Genomic DNA, 16,667 nt, shown 5'->3' with positions numbered 1-16,667 from the left:
GTTGGAATGTATGTTGTACCCACACCGCAAAGTAGTATCTTTCCTAATGCGATCTCTATTAGACGACGTCGAGATAAACATACATTTATGTCAATAAAAATTGTAACTTAATATATAAAATAGGCAATACCGTACATTACAGCAATTCGTCTATAATATTATCAAATATGTACAATTCCATTAGATATTTGCACATAAATAAATGAACAATAAAAGCCTCTTTTTACAATCTGTTTATACAATAATTCTGGTTGTATTTTCAACCAATTTTATTTACAACACAACCGATTTTAATTAAGATCATCTAAAAGCATCCGTTGACTTAAATTTATGATACCGGTATTTACAATTGATTGGAATACAAAAAGCTGCCGAATTTGGTTCAAAATCCAGTCTTTTTTTTCGATAGTTTATGAAAATTATCAGCCAAAATGTCGTTTGTCGCATAATTCTTCAACCGTAAATAATAATTATGTAAAATGATTCTTTGAAATATTTTTAATAAATTAACATATTAATGGAATTTTCCTTATGCAATTTACGTTTGGAAAAACAATATTGTATGAAGACATTATAGCAGAGAGCGAAAGGTTTTCAATATCCGCGAAAGACCTTTTTGAGCAAAATTATTGTTGAGTCCATGTTGAGTTACATTAAGTTACAAATATGTATCGTGTTTATTTTATTGCACACCAACGAATTGTATCAGGTATTTCGACTATATTATATTCCATTACCTTCTAAATACATTTTATTTACACCATAAATATTGTCGTTTTAAAAACTATATTTCCTATAAATTTGGCAAAATAACTCTTACTTACAATTAATAATGGTAGCTCGTCATGTACAGTGGACCACAAGAAAACACGTATAAAAATTGACTAGACAAATCCCTACATTAATAGTTAACCTGTACTTCATTGGCAAATTAAAAACACAATTCAAATCCTGAAAAGCTAAATTATTACACATTTCACACGCAGCTCTCTGGTCCTGGTAAATTCTCAGCTAGTACGTGCTCTCTTCTCCGCACATTGCCTTTACCTTTATTTCTATGTAACGTTGAAGTGGCGAGGCTTCCCGAGCTCAGCGTGGGGCCGCTGAGAGTCAAGGTTTGACTTCCGAACGGTGAGCCCAAGTTGCCGTTTGGACATACGAAATTGGGGCTGCCTAGTGTGGGACTATTAGTTACTACGTAATTAGGCCTAAAGTTATTACTAGCTACTCCCGGTTCAGGCAGGTTTTGGTTTAGGAGGTCCTCTTGTCTATTGCTGGGCACCACGTCGCTTCCAGGGGTTAGCTGTTGAACATCAAATGGTTTTATTATGTTTTTTTTAATACATAGGCAGGCAATTGAGCGTGTGGGTCACTGATGTGTTAAGTCGCGTATTCCGTATACACCTAGAAAACTAGAATCTGTTGATCGTAAAGGGGAAGGAATGGAGATGGTTCCATGATGGCGGTAACTCTAACGAGTTAATAGAAGGCCTACAGTGATATTTTGGTAGCAAAGCCAAAAAAATCTATTATTTATATATAAGTATACAACAGATCTTACCTGTAGCGGCCGCTCAGCCGAATCCAAAAGGGCAAGATCTTCTGCTGAGAACACAGCTCCTGATTTAGTCCAGTCTCCTGTATAAATAATATTATTATATAAAACATTTACAAATATGGGCTAAGTAAAAAAACATTTCAGACGTGTTATATTCAAGTACATCGTCATTATATTAGAATATGACGGACCCACCTCTCACTTCCTTTATGCTAGGCCATTCATCTCCTTCATCTATGTTACATGCTCCCACCTGATTATCACCATCTGTTTAGAATAGGTTTAAAAATCAATAATAAATACTTTTAATAATAGCCGCATATTTGCTATTATTTTTTATAAAACTGTTCTTTCAAACAGTTTGTCTTGTTCCGTTTAATTTCTTGATAGTTGACAAAATATCACCCTTTTTCTTTTTTTGAGGACAAAATACCCGTTATCGTTACCATCATTTAGGGAGGAAAATATTATTCCAGTGTAAAACATAACTATGTTTGTAATGTAAACACTGGGTTTTCCTTGGGGCCGATTCGTCTGTCTTTTCTCGAATCTAAGTAATCATATCAAAGTAAAATGAAGCCTATGTAACTCAAGAACTGTGTGGAATTAGTTCAGTAGTTTCAGTGATTACCTTCTATAAAAAAACTTAAAAACTTTCCCTCCTTATTACGTACATCTTAAAAACGAAGAATACTAGCTTTTGTTCGCAGCTCCGCCCGCGTGTATATGGTTTTCCGGGGTAAAAGAGCCGCATAATATATTTTTCTGGGGGTAAAAAGTATCCTATAGCATTCAGGAGTAACGCAGCTTTCTATAAGTGATTTTTTTTTAGAAATCGCTATAGTAGTTCCTGACACAAGAGCGTTCAAACAATCAACCTCTTCAGCTTTATATATTAGTATAGATAGTGTAGAATTGGAAATAGATTTCATAGATTATAAATAACAAGACATTCTGATTTAAGGATAAACATAAAATAATACAACAGTCAGGAACAGTGTTCCATCGTACCTGGTGCATTCAAAATATCAGGCTGTGGATCAGGAGTTTTAAGCTCAGGTGATGGTTTGATCGTGTATGCCACCACGTATCGTCTTCCACCATCACTGAGCTCTAGCATATCTCCTGGAGGATGTTTGTTAGGAGGCTGTGATCTTCGACGTTTGGCGCAGAGAGCTGCAAATGCTATGATACCACCAGCAGCAAGCGTTGCTCCTAGAGTTGCTGCTACTACAACGCCCAGAGTTAAGCCTCCGATTGTACTTTTGCCGTCTGTTTGAAAGAACGAAATTTTATAGGATTTATAAGAGGAATAAAAGATAGTCTAGAGAATATTACAAAATCTAAATATGAAAGTTAGACATTGAATTTTTAAACTTGAAATCCACAAAACATTATACACCAAAATGATCATAGTAGGTTTTGGGGTCACTATTTCGTTTTAATGCTGACGATTGACCTTTTAAAAATATTTCAAAAACAGTCTAGCACAGGAAATCTTAATTGAATTTTATTCCATTAAAATAAGATTTTAGCATTGCTAAGGACAACTGATAAATTCTCTCGTAATTTGATAACAAAATGTTTAATTGTTTAGATGAATTGTTAACAAAATTTATTAAATATCAAAAATTGATGTCATTACAAAATACTTTGAGGAAGTTAAGAAATTGTAATGGAATGTTGTCAAGCATTTGAGATTAAATTGTTACGCAACAAAGAATGACAAAATCGAAGAAACAGGATCAGAACTTGGTCTAAATATAACGAGTCGAGCGGTGAAAATTAATTCAAAAGCCTATTAGCATTGTGTAATTATAATTAATTCTTGTCATTCACTAGGCGACATGAATCAGAAAATAATAATTAAGGCAATTCAAGAACTTTGACAGTGTAGAAATTAGAAACATGTTTAAACTTTGTAAATTCTGGACTTTATTCAACACACCTTGAACTCTTTACTTTTGCAAACTTGGCAACAGTTGTCTAATAGCGTTTGGTACTTGGTACGAAGTGGATTTCTGTTATAATAACTAACGGTTAAATGTTCTAAATTAGGTTTTAAAATTTAACAATGTTTCATTACAAAAACACCTCATTTCTTCTTGATTACGCGTTGTTAAACTGCCATATAATTTTTATAACGGCTCGGCTTACAACTATCTTAATCAAACTTACCTGTTCTTCTTGCTGCATCATTAAAAGCAATGTTTTCGAGAAGGGTTTTCTCCGATTCTCCTTTGAGGTTCCTTGCATAAATCAATAAATTGAAGGTAGCTCCTTCCCCGTCTCCAGCGGTCGATAGTTGTGACAAGTCTAATTTGAATGTGGCTTGGCCATCTGCAACAACATATTTAAAAGATCTAGTATTAACGTGGGGAGCCGTTTGAACAAAAATTAAGTTATTATCTCTAATCATAAATATAAAACAACCTATATCTATATATAGTATTGTCTGTATTTCGAATATAATATTTTACGTACGAAACTATCTTAACACATTCCACCTACATATACCAAATGAAATTCTGAACTGGAATGTTTCCAAGTTTCATATCGTTTGTTATAGAAAAGTATTAATTTTTACCGCTCTCATTAACGCTTCCATTGAATCTTGTTTTGCCGGTAATGGGGTCTAGTGCTTCCAAGACGAAGGACTGGGGCAAGCCGCCGTCGTACCCGGCGACGCAGCGGACGCGAAGCCAGTAACTCACCCCGTCCGCTGTATTGTTACCAGCCTGCAGCGAGCAGTTTCTTGGGGCTGACGGTCTTGCTATAAAAATAGAAGAATTCGCATTATATTTTACTTCTGATTGTCAATATTTAGCTATGTTTGCTGATAGCTGAATTAAATATGTATTATAAAATATCATTACAATTATTGTTTATATTATATAGGACAGGTCTAAATCTCAAATGTTCACATTCAGATTTTGTGGAGGGTTTGTAAGCGTCCTAATGTTATTGCGAATATATAGTTATAATTTACCACGGGATAAGGTGCTTGAGGAGCGTTTAAATACATGTGAGCTAGAAGTATGCAGTGGCTTGTACGTAAATATCAAATTTTATTAAAATGTTTTGCGATTAAATAAATGCCTTTTTTATTATTTTATACCGTTTGAAGTACTAAAACACAATATCGTACGTACATTCCACATATATTTTAACTAAAATAATTTGAAACAAAAAATTTACGTAACGCATTTTTCATAGTTATGAAATATTATTCACTATATTTCTACGTATTTTATATTATTGTGAACATGGTTTTGTTAATTATTTCTACGTAAAGGATTGTAAAAAGGCATTTCTAGAAAAGTATTTTTTTTTATTTTAATCTTGTATTTTCAAAATGTATAACTTCATTACTTAATCATATTATGATGTGTTGAAATTATGTATGCTATAATATTTTAATAAAGTCTAAGCTAAGAGTGTTTATATTGGTTTTTATTATTTCCGAAGGCAGACGAGCTAACGGCCCGTTTGTGATGGTTAGTGGTTCCCGTCGCCCATCGCCTTTAGTAATACCAGAAGGACAGCTAAGCTGCTGCCTACCGTAAAAAAAATTGAACTTTGAAGAAGGACAAGTCATAGATAGCGCCGAGTAGACACCGTTGGAGAAAGTTCATTACAGAGAGCTGAGATATTTATTTCAAAATGTTCAGTGTCTATTTCCAACTAAAATAGTTTGATTCCTTTAGAAATTAGTGAAGTTCATTATGCTGTTATTCTAAAAACTAGCTTTTAGCATTCAAGAGTAATCTAGCTTCCTGTAAGTGAAGAATTTTCAAAATCGGTTTATTTGTGTCTGAGCCTAGCGCATTCAAACAAAACTCTTCCGCTATATAATGATAGTATAGATAGAAAAATCGCCAATGTACTACATAAAAGTTTGTAGACTGTAATGTTGAAATAATCCAGCATCATTTCAGGTAAATTAATTCGTACGCCAGCACAATGTGCGTGATATTTTCTCTTCTGCATTTATGTCACGAACGTGAATTACTGTATGATGCATTAACTTAATCATTCGTGAAACAGACATTACTATTCAAATTACATATCCCATCACCACTGATGCAGCAAATCTATGGCAAATATCTTAAGTAATTTGCGTATTTCGCGCTTTGTACGTGCGTTGGAGCTAAAATGAGGTATAAAGGCGAAACTCGCTAATTTCGCCTTGACTTATGGCAGTCGAGTGACAATTTAACGTGTTGTAGGTTATAACAAACTGCGGGGATATTAAATGCCGTGGGTTGGGCGTGTGTTACTGCACCTAGTGCCGCTACACTCGTATTTTCCTTTGCGATGTGTCATAGATCAAGAATAGTGGCTTGCGAGGTCAACATTGAATAACTGGAGCGTTTTAATGAAACCGCTTGTGTGTGTTTTTGTTATGTGTTATTTGTTCTCTGGTTGCTTTAAATCTTAGGGAACTTTGTTGAGAATTAAGTGTTAAGTACAATAATTATTAAACTAGCTTTTGCCCAGGGCTTCTTTAGCGTCAAAGTTTCCAGGAGTAGTAAGTAGCCTATGTCCTTTTCAGAGTATCAAACTACCGCCATACCATTACATCGAATTTCGGTAGGTAGTTTTTGAGTTTATTGCGTTCAGACAGGCAGACAAAAATGTGACGGAGGACTTTGTTTTATAATCTATTTCTAGAACTTTTTAAGATGAGCTAATCCTTCATACATGGTTGTTGCGTCATTTTAAACGAAAACGCAGTGCCCGCAACGGAAGCTCTTAAAAGGAATACATTTTTCCCCATTTTGCAATATTTTCATTGATGCTCCGCTCCTAATGGATATAATGTGATGTTATAAAATTTTAATTCTAGAGCCTTTCTCGATAAATTAGCAATCCAACATTAAAATAATTTTTAAATTCGAAAAAGCAGTTACTGAGATTAGCGCGTTCAAACAAACAAACTCTTCAGCTTTGTATAATAGTATAGATGTATTAACTCGTTGCATGTGTGACAGGCGACAGGAGTGCCAACTTGCTACGACATCAAACATGATTTCATAGTCGCGAACTATTTGTTCGCAAAATGGGTTCAACCCGTTTGACATGCGAGGCAAAAGAAGCAAACATAGTAACGAAAAAATTGAATGACGGCAGCGAAAAGTTATGAGATTCGGCGTACCCACGGATGAAATACGCAAACAGAAATTAAACTTGCATTTGGCACCGCTTTTGTTGGTTCAAATGGTATGCGCGGTTTTATTAATACTTTTCACTGGATAGCGCTTGGACCGCATGTTTGAATTGTGCCGTGCGAGGTAGTTTGATTAATTTGTGATATGTTATGATATGGAGACGGGTGACAATTGTAATTTCAGGGTGGTTTCAATTCTTTTTCACCTTTCCGTTTGTATCGTTCCTTTCTGATATTATTCTATGCAATTTGTATTTCATAATGGCTTTAGGATCGTGGATTGATTTACTTCTACATACTCCCTCTTTTAATCGTCAGGGTGTGAGCATTCTGAAATGGCTACTTACTGACTCAAAGAGCGTAGGAGTGTATGTTAAATGTATGACCTTTTATATATATAAAACAGAATTTATTAACTTTACACAGATCAGTAGAAGCTGAGACTAATTAAAAACTTATATTAGGAAAAGGATAAAGTTGCAAAACGTTGGCATTTTACCATGAAATTTATTAAATTGGAACGAAACGTATAATATATTTATACAAATTATAATGCATGCATTAATGTTTGAGGAATTTAATGCTTCAAAAGTAGTATTAGATTTTAAAGACCTGTAGTAGTCATACAAAACTGAAAGATCTGTTTGGTTCAGATCATTTGGAAATGTTAAGGTGATAGATTGAATAAATGAATCGTTTGAAGTAAGAACCAGTCGTCGTGCTCTCTTTGATGCTTATAAATACGATTCAGAACAACACGCACAATGTCTCTACGGATGACTATGACGGGATCAATATTAATTGTTAGTGAAGGGAATAATAAAGTAAGGATCAATAAAAAAGTTACTAGAAAGAATTATTATATAATGTGTTCGTAGGTACTATATACTTTTAAAAAGAAGTTATGTTTATAATAACGAACTGTAAATGATAGTTTAAACCACAAGACGAAACCAGGACGACCGCTCCTAATTCCCTCTTATTAGTAGAAAGCGCTTGTGGCGGCTTCGTAGCACAGGCGAAGTATTATGTATGATACAGGGCGAACATTTAATTATTAATATCTAAACTATCTTTTGGTTATAGTTTCGCTTCCGTGATTAAAATATGCCTGTGCATTTTCCTAGGATACATTTTTTATACCTAAACTAAAAAAACATTGTAAGCACGGCGCGTATTGTCGTTTAACTTCGCGGTTGTTAATCAAACACATATTGCATTTACGTGTACCAGGGCAGCATTAACATAAAGAACTCACCGGCCGGAACTATCTGGAACACGCACGGGTCGAGTTGCTTGCCGACGGTATTGGTGCCTCTGCAGCTAAGCGTGCCGTAGTCCCTCTCACTCTGCGGCTTATAGCTCAGTTCGCTGGTGCTGCCGTTAGCTGTCCCTGTATATTCGATTACTATACTAATGAAGAGTACGGATGTGAGGGATTTGGTTATTGAATACGAGTTCTAAATGAGTATTTCTTAATTGAATATTGCGGTTTCGTTCGACATTTGGTGAGCGTAGATCTGTTACAAATTTCAAACTTGAAGCTCGATTTCAAATCGATTGCTGATACTGGGATTCCAATCATAGTTCAATTATCTATATTGGCACTAAATATTGATAGAGGTTGTAAGGATCAAAATTCGTACCAAATTTCAGTGGAGACACATCAAGGCTTTCCCCGCTGTTGTTGAACTGCCAGAAGAATGTGACATCTGGTGGGTTGGCGGTGACCGAACATCGCACTCGAAGAACTTCTTCGAGTTGTGCTCCGAGTACTTGCGGTGATGAGTGAGAACATACTGGTGCGTCTGTTATGAAGAAAAAGTTGATTATAATTAAAGGTGGTTGGTGTTTTGTATAGGATAGTTCGATTTTTTTTGGATGAGTTGTAAGGTGGTCAACATTTTGAAATCTCAATGTCTGAATGGGTTTGTTTCTATCTGTGAGCAGTCGTAAGACATTTAATAAGGTGGGTGCAATGACTACGATGGTGTGGTAGGTTCTCATGGTCTCTGACGATTTACCATTGGTTGGTCGTTATCTTATTTATGTCTTTATTATTAAAATTATTAAAGAAGACACATATACCCAAAAATGTTCCGGAAAATATTGATTAATTATATTTCGTTATGTAACTTATCATAATTGACATAAAGAGCAATAAATTATTTATCTGGCTCATACTTCACTAAAAACTTCACGCCGTCCCTATAAAATTTTGCATTCATAAATAAAACATTAATTAAATGCAAAATAAGCTCATACGCTTGCTCCTAGCTAAACGTAGCCTCTGTTCATTTAATTTACTCTAATAGAAACATAATTTCCACTGAAACCGGCGCCATATCCAGTACGCTACGGCGTAAAAATAGTTCTTTATTAGTCCGGCATTGGTAGCCTTCACATTGCCTAGGTTATTTACTCGCACAACACCTAATTTGTGATATAAAAGAATTTATTATAAGGCCAATAGAAACTTCAATGAGCTGGCTTGGGGTTAAATACCGTTGGAAATTCAGGACAGGTTAATAAATTATTCCGAAACGCGTATGCGAATTGTACAATGTCAAAAGCACCTTCGTAGTAGAAGATTAGCACCACCATCAACAAAGACGTTCCGTTATTTGACGAAACTCCTGCATTGGCACCTCATTAGACTGACTCGTGTTTTAGGATCAGTGAACGTAATTCCAATGCTTTATTGGATGTCGACGATTGCCTGATACAAAACATCAATGTCAGGAAATATTTTAATCAGACACTGTTCCATTCGTATTTATACGTCCCATAATAAAATTAGCATTCAACATCGCAAACGAAAGCGAACAAACAGCTTGATGATACTCCTATTTAGCAAACTCAGCGTTTACCTTACTAATTCGGTAGCGAAGAATGAAATTAATACAAAGAACCGAATAAGCGTGGATTCAGTTCGTTAAATCATAACAGAAGTTAGACGATATATAAATTTTATTGCCCAACTGTTCCCCCGCCGAGACGCAGTCGGCAACTGTGATTCATTTAGGTATCTACTTGCAAAACTGCGCTCCCCGGCTGCCTTAGATTTTCATTAAACTCTCAAATATTTGCTCGCGTTAAGCAGCCCTTCCACGGTGGGATTACTGTAGCGGGAATATGAAAATATGTATGTGGATTAATGTAATGCTGAGGGTGATCGTGTGCCGCGTGCGAACAACGTTTCTTTGCGCTGGTTTCGACGGCTACTGCGGAATCAATAAAGGAGTTGCTATAAATGCGGCTTACTTAAATCGGCGTGGCTAATACCTTAACATTCATGTACAGCATACATATCGAGGGACGTAAATTTAAAACGATTTGGTACGGCCTTACAGATATTCAGTCTTACTTATAAACTTGTTTTAGCGTTAAGAGATGGTTAAGAATTACTTAAATAGCTGTCAAAAATATCATCGGTTCCTAGTTTAAACAAGGCAAGATGGCGGGTTTTGACTTACAGTTGATTGAGTAAATTTGTGTTTAACTAAGCATAGTCTTGTGAAATTTTTATAAGTAAGACTGTATATGTATAATTGGCTAAAGTTCTTTTACAGTAATATATAAGTAAAAATCAATACCAGTGCAAAATAAAAAATATTAGGAGGACTTACTCACGAAATAGAGTCACATTGAGATATCGATAAAAGTATAATAAACGACGCCTAACGAATAAGGAGGGGACACGTTCATTTGTCGCAGATAGGCCGGTCGTGGCGACGTCGACGTAAATCTTCCCAGCCCTATGATTGATGTTTGGAAGTCTACTCAGAGTCCCCTCCCTAATAGAATTTCGTCTGTTCTTCATTAAATTAATCCCGGTGGATAGAACTTGCTTGTTTGTTTGATCGATGTGATCGAAGTTTCTTAATTATATACCGATATGTGGAATGTTTAAAATATAGCAAATATTATTGTTGTGTAAAAGTTTGGACTATAGATCGATACATATTATTGTTGATTTTTATGACTAATTTAGTTTTCTGTTAATTTGAATGTGATGACAGAGTTTAAATGCTGTTTTTTTAAATATAGTAGAAAGCATTTATTTATTTAAGGACCTCCAACGAAGGATACAGGGCATATAAGAAAACAATGTATGTATGTATTATAGGAGACCACAGCATGCAAATTGATACATTGGTACAGCGGCAAAAATAATAATATTTGTTTTTAATATTATTTCGATACATTGGAAAACAGACTTATTATTACAGCATTGCTCCGTATTTAGCTAAGTAACGTTTATGAATACGGGTCTATAACCTCTGGATAAATCATATTATAACTGATTATATATTTTCTATAAATAATACCTTAATGTTTAAAAGAATTTCAACAATATAATATTTTAGAGTATTTCGTAACAAAAGATTTAGGAGATAAAAGTCCATTGGAATACTGAATTTTATTCATATCGATAAGTTTATTCCAGACTTATTATATTAAGTGGACGGTGGAAAGAACTCATCGTCTAAGCAAGTTCACTATCCTGCTAATGTAATTATTCTGTATTCGTGCACTTACGTAATTTTATTACTAGAGGTTTGTATCTGACCTTCATAAGAATTACCTTCATCGTCACAGCACACGGTGCGAGGCAAAGGCCTATTGAGAGGGTCTATCAAGGTGGTACTGTTTGAAGCTATCTATTTGATATTTATAATACAAATCGAAAATAACCATTATATTTTTACACAATATTAAATAGACAATTTAATAAGAAAAAAATTGATAGTTAAAATTTTTAAAATGATCTAAAATTGATTCTTGAAGCAATTATTTATAAGTCTTTGCATAGTCTCGGTTATAATTTGTGCGCCGTAAATGTATGAACGAATGTGCTAGGCTGTTTACTCGAGGGATGGCCTCAACGTTTAAATCAAACTAAGTAAGTAAAGACGCATTTCTTTCAGAACAGCTAGGCATGCCATAATCATACTATATGCTAATGTTACATTAATGGGATACGAAATTTTATTTCTAAGACTTTAACTAGGAGTCTTATAGTATCGTTTACAAATTGGCTTAAAATAGTTATGTAAGGTAGATATATAATTCAATATTTTCCATAAATAACAAAGATTTGACAGTATGCCAAAGCTAAGAATATTTCAAATAACCTTTGCAACATAGTTTAATACTATAAAAGCTTTATTGAATATACAACAATAGAATTTTTTAGAAATAAAACTATAAATAATGCAGATTGTATAGCCAACGCAGTACGCGATACGCACAAGCTATCACAAAACCGTATTAGAATAAACCAGTGTAGGACGAACATACATTGGAACATTCATTTTCTACCTACAGGGCCTGATTGTTGTTTATTGTTATACGAAATGAAATTATTTTGCGTTCAATACAGTCTCACGCCGTTGACTCTAACAAATCTTTGTTAAGATCCAAGAATGATTGATACGGCAGCCGGCAAACGACGAAAAGCCCCCAGCGGAATGAAAATATAATTTATTAGCACCCGGTTTATAATGGAAGCAAAATATTTCGCAATTTGCTAAGGCGAAAGTTATCACCGTAATTTTCTTATTGATGTGACGTTTTTTATTGGTATCTTGATGAATGGATTGAGTTTGATTCGTTCGTATTGACGGATTTCTTTTTGATATCATTTTCTTAATTACTTTATGTCGAAGAAACAGACATAAGTAGGTCAAATTACGTCCTTTTGTAAATTATGTAATTCGTAGATGGGACTGCCTTGGTGGCATAGTTGTGTTACGGTACGACTGCAGTGTTAAGGTCTCGGGTTCGATCCTCGGGACGGAAAAGTGATATTGGGTTTTTCTACTAAGTATGTCCGGAGTTTGGAATTTGTACCCAATATGAGATAGGCTCACCCACTATTACATCATGGACCGGAATACGCATGGGTGCATCAGTTGCGCCTCTGTCCACCCTTTCAGGTATACAATGTGTAAGTGAACGTTTTCCCCAAGGACACGTATGTCTAGATTTTCAATACCATTATAATTTATCGTTGCTGCGAACTGTGGTTTAGATTGTTTCGCTGAACTTTTTGCGTATTCAGCTTCAGTTTGACGTACAATCAAATATTGGACGATGTGACTAGACAACTTAAAATGAATCTGATGTCTCTAGGGCGAGACTCGATTTCGTAGTAAAAAATATATCCCGCATGGACTCAATATGTGTACGAAGTTTGATGACAATTTATTTGGTAGCAATTTATTTGATCAAATGAAATCGATTTCGTGAGATCACTTGTTTGGTTAAACGTTTTTTGGTTTGTTACATCCGTAAAGGTCATTCTATGAATATGCTTTATCGTTAAGTGTAACTGCTCTTATAACTGAACCCATAGAATGCCGCAAAAACGCGACTCGTAAGTTGATGTCATTTAATATTGATGTTTGTGATTGATCGAGAGACCAATGCGTCGGTCACGTGTTCTTCTCTCAATCAATTACAATAAAGCGACACGGAGTCGTTTTTTTGCCACATTTTAAACACAATGTATTACACCTATGACTATGATTTTACCCTGTCTTAATGCGAGATCTCGTTCCGCGATGTCTATTAACTTTATGGCGCTCAGTTTGTTTTAAACGCCAGCTTTATTTATTGCAAAGATCATCATCCTAAGTTCCACGTGTAGAAACTAATAATAAAAATATATCTGTCAGTGTAAGTTAGTGCTTAATAACTTGAAAAGATAATCGCGTCATATTGAGATATTTATATTTTTTTTATTGTAATAATAAATTACTACAATTATCTACCATTATTTTAGAATCTTTCTCGGATATTTCCTTTTGATACTATATTGACTACAAAATATTTATTATAGGCTTGTATACTGTCACATACTAAACTCCGACATCCTCTATTACTAAGATGATATGACAGTCACTACTCAATTAATCATTTTGGATTTCGAATTCCAAACATGCCTTAACCGTTAGATCCTTATTATTTTTCTATCAGACTCCACTCCCAACACATTAAATAAATCTGGTGTGTTTTATGAGCATTTGTGATCAAACATGAATACTATGGTGGCGTTATGGCGCAATAGCGGGTCGGGCAGTGATCTTAGGCGTGATGGAGTCGGCTTCCTAGCCTCGTTATTTATGTAAAAAAAGTACCATCACGGAGTCTGGAAATGTTTCTGGTGATTGTCAATAGGTCCGCTCCCTTTTATATAGGACCTAACATAAGTGGTAAATGTGAGAGTGTTACAAATGTGCATATCACAAAAAAGTATGAGATCAAACAGATAATCCAAATGTATCTATAAAAAATGTCCTTTACAAGCCATTCCCAAACAAAGCCAATTTCCTAAGTGCACAAACTTACAATGCCAGCTAACACAACAAAGCACTCACACTGTATGCTGAGGTGCGTCGCTTGGCTCGCCGTCTCGCCGAGAGCGTTCGTCGCCCGACAGGAGTAGTCCCCGCCGAGATCTCTCGTCACTTTCTGCAGTACTAGTGACTTAGTGCTCACTATCACTCCGGCCACCACGTTGTGGATTACTTGCTTGTCCTGTGCAAAAGTGTATTGTAAAATGATATGAGTAAAGTCTAAAACCAGTTTGGTTTACGAAATGATACCTATATCCAATTTTTTTGACAGAAAATTGGAACTGGAATTCGTGCATTGACGAGAAAATAAAAAGTATTCGGAGTGAAAACAATTTCAAAGTAAATGCTTGTGATAATAAATATTTGTTATGTTATTCATTGTAGATTGCTAAGGAGTCCAACCATGTACTTTAGGCGCGCAGACTACTAAGAAATGAAATTTGGTCTTCTCTATACACAGCAGAGGTCAAAGATTGTATCGTAAATTCCTCAATGCCTTGTTTGTTCAGTAATGGGTCGGCCCAATTCTATAAACATTGTTACAAAACAAGTCCATCAAATAAAAAAAATTATCATAAATTGAATAATTATAAGGAAACTGATCGCTTGAAAATAATGGTAGTTATAATGAAGGCACAGAAGGCAATTCACCTTTGTTCCCTAACAACCCTATTCAAAATATTGATCGATTAAGTGGTTATAGAGCGGGTCAAATTGCCTTCATGTACGTTGACAAAGGTCACAGTTCGTGTTTTGATGACAATAGACCTTACTCAGAAGTAATTTACCCACATAGACATAATTAGGGTAGTTAGCACTTAGGCACTCGGAATTAGGCGTTCGAGTGAAACCATGACTTTTCTGAAATTCAATTTACTCGCTTGAATTGGTTGAGGGAAAGAAAGTAATTGAGGTAGATAGTCGCTGGGCCGTGATAAATAATTAATATTGATCAGACATCTCGAGTCGGGAGAAAGAAATTATCTTTACATACTTTTTCTAATTGTTTTAAGTTTGAAAGAATTGCTAAGTATGTCACTGAATTTTGAATGGAATTTGAATTCTTGGATGTTTCTTTGTTCTATTTGAAACTTCCTAATTAACAATTAGAACGTTCTGATTATTTTATTACAAGACTTTTAAGTACTTATTTCTGTGACACTATTGATTTTGAGTTGGTTTGGCAAATAACATCTACTAGAGATGATTAAGTAGCGTTCGTAGAAGATGCGAGGTACGATATACACGCTGGTGACTTATCAGACCGATTCTAGCCCGAAAGATACGACCGCAGTTTTGGCAGCGGATTTCTGTATTTGTGTATGGTGGTAGTAAGACGGTGTGGTTGCGCCGAATTATGTGCGGGCTGACTGCTCACACCAGGTGTCATCGTGAGCAATAACACTGTCAGCTACAGATTTACGCCATGTGACGCGCATCAACGCCTCTTCTTCCCACTTGGTTCGATCCATGTCAAAAGATACCATGTTTATAGGTTTATTAAAAACATTTTAAAGCTCGCTTAAGACTCAAAAATGTATTAAGCCTAAACAATGTCTTCTGTGGAAACTTACATCCCCTTGGTAGTTTTACTTACGTTATGGTACCAGGATATCCGATGCTCCTTAGGATTGGCTCGGACCGAGCATTCGAAGTACACGTCATCGCCTTCCTTGATGTCGTGAGGGTTGAGGGTGCTGCCCAATGACAAGGATACCACGGGAGGATCTAAAACAATATTTTACTAATATAATATTAAATGCGAAAGTCTGTGAAGATCTTTTTGAGAAGTAAATCCAGCAACCGCTAAATCGATTGTAGTTTGCCACACAGACAGACTAAGTTCTACAATAATATATAAATGGACTTAATATTCCGTATAAGTGTATAGTGATATTATATATTTGAAACAGGACTTCGAGACAATTCCCAATTCTCAAACAAGAGCTAATAATGTAGTGTAACTTTTTCCTTTTATTGTAGAACTAGGCAAGTGTAATTCAGAGTCAATGGTTATTTTTATACATTCTTGATGCTGTTGAACTACGATAGTTATGAATTGCATCAATTGAAAAACAGTTTCGTTTAAATTCATACTACAAAGGCTTTTAGCGTTGGCATATATTCAAACGTATGTCAATATGGCGCGGAAGCAGAAGAACGGACGCGCAAATTTTAGAACTGTATTTGCGCATCTTTTAGTAAGCTAACTTAGGGAGCGGGTCTAAGTTTAATTAGGTAGTTTTATAATTTTGCGACACTAATACAGTAAAAGCCATTGCATCCACGACATCAATTGATTTATGTAAAAGCGAACAAAAGTTGTATTTTATCGCATAACCAATAAAATGATTTTATAAGTCAATAAAAGGTAATAACTTTTGTTTAAACAGGTAACGGAGAGTGCGTTAAGCAGATTTATCTGTGGCGTAGAGAGGGCGTTGACACTTTATTGGCCATTAGGACCTATAACGACATCGCCCGCGGCCGAAGGAAACGCCCCTACCAAATAAACATTTACGATTTCACCGTTTAAATTGTTGCCAAAACGATTCGCGCCGAGAAGCGAAACGCT

The 16,667-nt window shown here is 35.3% G+C and overlaps 1 protein-coding gene across 1 annotated transcript in view; it reads right to left on the bottom strand.

The window, feature by feature from the left end:
* Positions 1-613: 613 nt before the first annotated feature.
* The window catches only part of LOC115452110 (hemicentin-1), a 56,529-nt gene continuing 40,475 nt past the window's right edge, over positions 614-16,667 (bottom strand). The window contains exons 8-17 of the mRNA XM_037438327.1: positions 15,690-15,820; positions 14,114-14,273; positions 8,375-8,536; positions 7,987-8,121; positions 4,146-4,331; positions 3,737-3,898; positions 2,570-2,830; positions 1,754-1,825; positions 1,562-1,638; positions 614-1,303 (exon numbers count right to left, since the gene is read on the bottom strand). Coding sequence (XP_037294224.1) covers positions 977-1,303; positions 1,562-1,638; positions 1,754-1,825; positions 2,570-2,830; positions 3,737-3,898; positions 4,146-4,331; positions 7,987-8,121; positions 8,375-8,536; positions 14,114-14,273; positions 15,690-15,820 — 1,673 coding nt within the window. The 3' untranslated portion in view covers positions 614-976. The remainder of the gene's footprint in view (positions 1,304-1,561; positions 1,639-1,753; positions 1,826-2,569; positions 2,831-3,736; positions 3,899-4,145; positions 4,332-7,986; positions 8,122-8,374; positions 8,537-14,113; positions 14,274-15,689; positions 15,821-16,667) is intronic.

This window comes from Manduca sexta, chromosome 13 (assembly GCF_014839805.1).
Source record: "Manduca sexta isolate Smith_Timp_Sample1 chromosome 13, JHU_Msex_v1.0, whole genome shotgun sequence".
NCBI lineage: Eukaryota > Metazoa > Arthropoda > Insecta > Lepidoptera > Sphingidae > Manduca > Manduca sexta.
The sequence above is the reverse complement of the archived record's forward strand: the minus strand, read 5'-3'. Positions and strand labels throughout refer to the sequence as shown.